Here is a 7509-nt window from a genome sequence, read left to right as displayed (position 1 = left end):
GATGTAGTAGTATTGGAAGTAGATATTGTCTATGGCTGAAACAGAAGTAATCCCAGATGGAGAGTGGCCGGGGGAGTCCTACGGGAAGCCTGCTGGTTCACTGTTGGAAAATGTGGTATTGAGAGCAACCGACTGAGGGCGAAACCGGGCGCAGAGATAGTCCTTTGGCCAGCAGCACAACTTGTCACCTCTTGAGATGCGGCAGAGAGCAAGCACAGAGAGGGAGAAATAGATAGAGAGAGAGATAGAGAGAGCGCGCGTCGCGAGAGCTGGAGCAGCAAGCTTGAGGTTGAAGAGACGAGGTTGAGAAAACGGCGGAAGAAAGGGAAGAAGAAGGAAGAGGAAAAGAAGGAAGAAGGAAGAAGAGAAGAAGAGAAGAAAAACTGGCGAGACGACGCAGCAGGAGGAGGAAAAAGACGCCAGGAAGGGCAAAAAGTGGGTCTGCGAGCGGCGGGCGGTGATTGGCTGGCTGCTGGATTGGGTAGTTATTATTGTTTGCTTGGGCTGGACAGGGCGAGGAGGAGCAACAACAAGAAAGAAGAAGAGGAAGAAGAAGACGACGATGGGGACGATGGGGACGATGGGGACGATGGGGACGATGGGGACGATGGGGACGGGGACGAGGGACGGCGAGACGAGATAAGCGAGGTGAAAAGGGAGAGACGGGCAGGGCAGCTGGGGGGGTTAGCTGGTCAAGGCGACGATAAGGGTGAGTGGTAACGGGTAGCTAACCACGGTTCAGCGTGTTACTAACACCGAGACAGGGCAGCAGCAAACTCTACGCAGTACTCCGTACGGACGGCGGTTTGGACGAGCAGATCGGTCGACCAGAACAAGGGCTTGCCCATCTGATAGAGTTATGCCGGCTCGAGATCAACGCCTGAAGAGCCTGTCTGGCCCCCTTATCCTCCCTGAAAATTTTCAGTCTCGATGGCGTCCTACATGGCTGCAAGAGAGGGCGGGCTGATTGGGTGCGGTGTTGCCGCTGCTTGTTAGGCACTCATGCAGCTCTCCCTTGGGCACTCACCCAACCCTCCCACACCTCCGCTGCTGATACACACCACAGACAGCCCAGCAGGCCAAAGGTTGTCCACTCACGCTCAAGTCTGAAGACCCTGTCCTTCCATGACTCCCTGCGTCCAGCAGAATCTCCCTCTCAGCCGCCTCGTACGGCCTGTCAAACAAAAATAATTAATATAAAAAAAAAAAAAAAAAAAAAAAAAAAACAAACCTTCCCTATGGAGACCTTGCTCAGGTGCCAACTACCAATAACATCCAAGTTAGGTGAAATTCCCGGGCATTTCTCTCCACTCTGGCCAGCTAAGCTACAGTGTTTTTCTGGATGCAGGGGAGAGGGCTGATAAAATAATAATGGTACCATCATACTGGATTCGTCTAAGCATGAAAAGTCACGGCGCAAAAGCTGAGGTCATACGGAGTACACTGCTCCGTATCTGCCTGGGAAAAGAAGCTCCATCTGTCCTTTCTGATGGGTACGTGAGCCTCACGTCGCAATTTTCGTGATAAATAAACAAAACCTATGGAGACTACGGAGTACGAAGTACGAGGTACTCCGTACAGGTATATGTGATGTCGTTAATTATCGCGTGGCTGGTTTGGGGTTATATTGGCCCAGTTGAAAATGATCTCAGAGCGTTGCAGGTGGCTGGATATTCCTTTTTTGAACTGCGAACGAACCATCGATAAAAAGAGATGGTAAGACGTCGGATCGGACCCTCCGACTCGTCAGATCTACGGAGTACATGGAACACCTAACTGGATGATATGGGCGACTTTTCCGGGACAAAAGGATGCTGAAGAGAGGATGTCCTTCTATCCTTTTGTGAGTTTAAAAGAAAGGCGGTGGGTGCTAACTGGTATATTCTTTCCGTTTCTATATTGGCGAATCACAACTAGCTATTGTCAAGGAAGGGCAAATTATGTCCAAATACCCTCAACTAACATTTTTCTCTTATGTATCATGGATATAATGGAACTTGCACGTCTCACAGCTTAGTCTGCTGCACGTGAGCAGCCGAGACGACTTTGAAATTCAGTCGCGGAAAGTGAATGCGGATATCAAACCTGCTATCTGCCGTCTTTCGTTGCAGCACTATCTCCTTTGAATTCAACCCAATAAGGGCCCCAGCATCCTGGTGAGTTGATCCTGAATCAGTGGGCCAAACCAGCACTTCCTCGCCCTTCTCAAGCCCAAGTGGATCTGAGTCATCGAATTCGGCGTCAATTTGAGCAAACGACTCATGCTGGAGACCGTCAAGCACTTCGCTACCGGACACAAGCATCTCTTCCATCTTTCCCTTTGCGTGTGACAGGGCTTGCCTAAATCGGGTAATCCAAGCAAATACTTTGGGGTGGCTGGCCTCAGAGATGATGCTGTCCTCCAAGGATCCCATGTCAAGAACCCAGTCCAATGCCCAAATGGCTAAATAAGGAAAAAAAAAAAAAAATAACGCAAGAGAAAATGTCAGTCTCCCAATTGAATCCATGGAAACCATTTCCAGACATCCCACGACATGTCCGGGACAAGCGAGGAGAAACAGGGAGCAAATGAGAGACATACCGTGTATATCTGCAAGGGTTGGCTTTTCCGTCTTGCGGAGCCAGTCCCTCCCATCTGCTAATAACGTTGATTCAAGAAAGTCAAAGGCACGCTTTACTTGAACCATCGCCTCGCCCCTAAGACTGGGCATATCCTCCATCTTCCACTTTGGACCGGTAAGGAAGGTAGATCTGTCCTTCAAGAATGCCGGGTCCCGTAAAGATGGCAGGTCAAGTGGCATCAGGAGAACTGCATTGAGAAACAGTCCTCCATCCGTCGACCATGTTTCAAGTAAGTTCTCCAGAGCTTGCCCTTCGCCGTCTGTGGCACCAAGCCTTCCGTCCGGGAACTGTTCCTCAAGCTTTTTGATAATCAAGCGAGTGTCACAGTATACATCCTTCCCGATGCTCAAGACGGGAATTCGTCGGTACTTGACGCCGAGAGCCTCTAGGTCCGGTCGTGGCATAATGAGTGGTTGCAACTGAATATTCTGTCAACATGCATGCTCCCTGCTACAGCTAATAGGGTATTTTTATCATACGCATTGTTTGTGCTGAATCCCACGCAGAGTGAGGTACCTTCATACCATTGGTTAATCAAACAACGTTCAATTTTTGGTGTCTCTTTTTTTGCTATTGGTAGAGCATTATTTAATTACATACCAAGAAACTCGCCTGGCATAGGGTGACAGCGAATAGTGGAATAGGACTGGCTTTACTTCTGAAGACATTACTACTTGATTCACAAGTTATCTGGGTCCAGAATTGATGATCTTGGATAGACGATTTACTTGAAATCCTGCTTGACTTTATATCTAATGGCTGCTTCCCAAGGGGCGCGCCCTGGCGGCCGGGGGTTTCAGGAGATGCCGAGGCACAATGGAATATAGTTTACCCGCTGTTTCTGTCGCTTATTTATCCAATTAAAGGAAAGTATCGCCTATGGACACGCGATAAATAGCCGCGCACTCGATCACAAATGGGAGGGGCCTTTATGAAGTAAAACGCCCTCTGAACTGAACCATGGACTTCACCCAAGGCTGATTCCTACGCATAATTCAATTACAGTTTTCGCGTTTTCTATGTGTATTCACAATGCTCCCTCACTACTTAACGAGCAGCTATTTGCAATACAAACAAGATACCAATGCTGTGGCTTCATGGCTTGCCAAAACCGCTAAAGTCTGTGGATACGAGATTGAACATCAGAGTGACCAGCCCAAAAAAGGAGGCAGGGCTAAAGGGAAAGCAAGAAAAGCAGCCCGAGCCGCTCAGTCTTCTACGAATTCCTCCACCAAAAGCTCCGCGTCCGTCAAACCACAGACATATGTCATTGCAGTTCGCGACTTTATCCCCCTTGCCGAGACTATTGTAAAATGCGAAGCACCTCGAGTCCGAGTCCCGTCCACATTTATCACAGCCATCGAACGAGCTATATCTGCAAGACGATCTCACCATAGCATTCTTGGAGAAAAGAGGAAGACAAATGAAGATGGACATGGTCATTTCATCAGCGTTCTCGAACGCGTTCAAAACATTCTACGACCTTTGTTCGTAGATGAGAACAAAGAGGGCTTGGCTAACAAATTTGAGAAGCTTGATGTCGAGGAGCCTTCGGATGAGCGTGCTCCTACCCCAGATACCACCAAACCAGAGCCTCCAGAATCCGGTTCAGACGCAACCTATGAAGCAGAAAGGGCACAAGACATCAACGAGATGTACAGCGCTTACTGTCTTATCATCCAAGATTACCGCGCTTTCCGTATTGCAATACAGGAGACCTGGTTAGGCTACCGGGACGGTGTCTTTGATCTTGTTTCTGCGTCGATCATGACCAACACAGCTCTTGAATTTGCCCGCCAGTTAGAGAAGGATGCAGCACCGTTATTTAACAAATTTGGGGGTTCGGCCATGCTCATGGAAGCAGTATTTACGGCTCAGTGCCATAATATGGGAGAAGATAAAGATTTCAGAGAACTGCCTGGTGACGACCTTAATTTTCGTGTTTGGGAGGCAGCGACAGAAATATTCTTTCCAACTTACATGTTCCTCCAAGGATTTGTTCCTATGGTAAGCAAGGACAATATGCCCGTTATCAAACCCGGCTATTTTGGCGTATATGACCCTGCTAGCGACCGAATAAACAAATCACCAAGGGAAAAGTTTCAAGAGGATAAGGTCATCCTTATGGAGCACTCCACTGAGTTTGCATTACTCTGTATTTGTGCTCCTGACCTTTTAGCAGAAGATGAGCTCACACGCAGCTTTGCGGAGGCGTTCCAAACCCATTCAGTCACCCTTTTTCTCTCCTTTGCTACGCAAGTGTACCTTGATATTCACCATACATTGCGTGGGGACGTGCGACGTGGTCTTTCTGATCTGATGGCTACAGCCAACATGATTGATGAGTCCATCAATGATAACTTTCAGTATCATAAATCCCTTCGTGTAACAGGGTGGCCTCGGTCAAATGATACTGTCCTAGAGAATATCCAGCAATTTATTGGTCTGTGGGTTAAAAGAGACCCTGTTGGGGAGGCCCGAAGGAGACTCAAACAACCTCCTAGAGAGCCTTATATGCTCTTATCCTCACACCCTCTCTTATGCGGGTTGATTACCTACAGCCTAAAAGCGAAATTCCAAGAAGTCAGCCTGGCCTTTGCAGACGCCTGGGGCTCCATATTATATACCTACCACCTCTATAACGCAGTGAAACAAGAAAAACTTCTCCGGAACAACTGGCAAGATATGGACGTCATAATGGGAATGCAGGATAAGATTTTTGTTGGAGATCGACCCCAGACCCCAGAAGATTACTTGAAACAATTTGCTCTGAGTATGGGATGGTCAGCAGCTGCATTCTCGAAAAATAGACGTCAGGGAGCTCTACCAGTTTCATCCCGAGGTCCTAGGACACTCAAGGAGCTTGCTCCAGTCGCTCAGATGTTCAAACCAAGATTCTGTGAAGGAGCCCTGCAGAGAGACTGGACGACGACAGACATTGAACAAATTATATCCAAATCCAATTGGAGTTGGGATGAAGAGGCTTCGCCTTCAGAGGGTATACGTGTGTATTCTATGTCCCGAAACATTAAGAAAGAGCAGAAGAAAGCTACTTCAGGAGCGGTTAATGCCGCCGAACTACTGAAACAGCTCCGGAACACTTTACGGACGGAATCGTTGGAGCTCAGTATACCATATCTCTCATTTCATCGAATATGCTGGTCGGTTCTTCGCAGTATTCATGAACACTGTCGTCCAACCCTTCGGGATATGTTTGGGGGCGGCTACATGGAAAGGGAGAATCAATTGCCTTTCGTAGTGGGATATATATTTATGGCCGCGACAAATACCAAAAAGCTCTCGGGTTTGCTAGGGGCTAAAAAATCGGATGAAGTTACCAGCAAGTTACTCTCCGAAGCAGCAGCTGCTATGGATGAGTGTATAGCGGCTGTTGGCAAGCAGTGTTGTGACATGCTGGAACAACTTAATTTTCGTTTCACAGATGGCATGGACGATGAGGTGGAAGGGGAAGGAGACAAAGATAAAAATGAAAGAAACTGAAATTGAGGCTTACAGACGGAATCCAAGGTTCTGGACTCCGGACAATACTCATGAAACAACGGTCGATGATAGCAGCTGAGGCGCTTTAGTTAGACCATCAAGTTTAACTACTTCAAGCCAAAAAAACAAGCTGTGAAAGGCTATTTAACCACGTCGTTTCTCTTATCTCATATTGACCTCAATGGAGGATTGAATGTTATTAATGCTTCGTGAAGGCCTTAATTATATGTTTAACTTGCTGTATAATATTTTATATCCATATATACCCATCGGACTGGTTACCAGCCATATCGATAGCGGTATTGAGCTGTCACTGGAGCCTGGTATGTGTATTATCTCTTTCACTTTTCCATCTCACTCGGCAGCGCAGTTATAACTACGCGCCCTAGCTCTCCAGCTCACCTTCCGCAGGTCATCATACCCAGGGTAATGGATCTGGAGTTCAGATCCCCGACAGCCCGATTGCCTGTATAACATGTTAACAAATATAACCTATTTGTTGTCTTAGAGAACTCACGCATATAAAGTGCACCAGCTCCCTTTGTCAGAACCAGCTGCGTTTACACCATTGACTCCGCCATTTCCAGAAGGGAATTGATCGGTAATTGTGACTATTAATTAAATGAGTAATTATCACGACCAAAAGCCTGGGTAATGAGGATCAACATACCGCAGCTCCCAAACGGGGTACGGTAGTACTCGCAGTGGCCGACGAAGCCTGCCCCTGAACAAAGATACAACCCTCCGTGAGATCCATCTGTAATGCGTGGATCCCCGTTGCCCTGTTTATTTAGGATTTGTTGGTCATAGGGCGCAGCATAGGCGGTAATGGCAATAGATAGAAGTGCAGTGATGCCCACGAGGAAGCCCATCTTCAGATATTTATCAAGGTGATAGGGTATTTAAAGGGTGTCAATCAGGTTTCTGACTAGGAGTTGAACAATTTATGAGAGAATGAGTTGGTATTTGGGTATGTAGAGATCAGGGCACTCGACGCCTTTTTATACCTGAAGGTGGGCAAGAGAAAGGAGGCCATTTCGCTTTTCTGGTCCTTCAGAATCATGTTCAGCGCATGGGAAAGTGCAGATATCGCTTAATTGACTCTCCAGCCGTTTCAGCTGATGTCCATGACCTTGTCAAAGGCAGCATATATCATGCACTATGGTGTAGGTATTGATGTAGAGGCAAAGTTGCTCGCTTAAGTATCTGCAAGTACACATGCCAAGTCCAGCAAGCTTCAGCTGAGAAAATCGTATCATCTTCCAAAAAATTCAGCAACTGCCGACCAACTTACATTATTACTGCTGAACGACGGATAAAAAATAAATAAATAAGTGAATAGTGAATAAAGGAGAGTAAAAATATAACAAAAAGACCAAAAAAATC

At 47.1% G+C, this 7509-nt stretch overlaps 3 protein-coding genes across 3 annotated transcripts; 2 read left to right on the top strand and 1 right to left on the bottom strand.

Annotated features, from left to right (window-relative positions):
• Nucleotides 1–213: 213 nt before the first annotated feature.
• Nucleotides 214–720, top strand: TRV_08158 (uncharacterized protein; the record flags this gene model as incomplete). The annotated part of the gene is made up of 1 exon (XM_003017789.1): nucleotides 214–720. A coding segment is annotated over one exon (507 nt), but the record flags the coding sequence as incomplete, so codon positions are not given.
• Nucleotides 721–2006: 1286 nt separating this feature from the next.
• Nucleotides 2007–3026, bottom strand: TRV_08157 (uncharacterized protein; the record flags this gene model as incomplete). The annotated part of the gene is made up of 1 exon (XM_003017788.1): nucleotides 2007–3026. The coding sequence occupies one exon, from the start codon at nucleotides 3024–3026 to the stop codon at nucleotides 2007–2009; it is 1020 nt and encodes a 339-aa protein (XP_003017834.1).
• Nucleotides 3027–3654: 628 nt separating this feature from the next.
• TRV_08156 (uncharacterized protein) lies at nucleotides 3655–6123 on the top strand (the record flags this gene model as incomplete). The annotated part of the gene is made up of 1 exon (XM_003017787.1): nucleotides 3655–6123. The coding sequence occupies one exon, from the start codon at nucleotides 3655–3657 to the stop codon at nucleotides 6121–6123; it is 2469 nt and encodes an 822-aa protein (XP_003017833.1).
• Between the last annotated feature and the right edge of the window lie 1386 nt (nucleotides 6124–7509).

Source organism: Trichophyton verrucosum, assembly GCF_000151505.1.
Source record: "Trichophyton verrucosum HKI 0517 chromosome Unknown contig01387_1.f1.exp, whole genome shotgun sequence".
Taxonomy (NCBI): Eukaryota; Fungi; Ascomycota; class Eurotiomycetes; order Onygenales; family Arthrodermataceae; genus Trichophyton; species Trichophyton verrucosum.
This window is presented reverse-complemented; position numbering and strand designations above follow the sequence as displayed.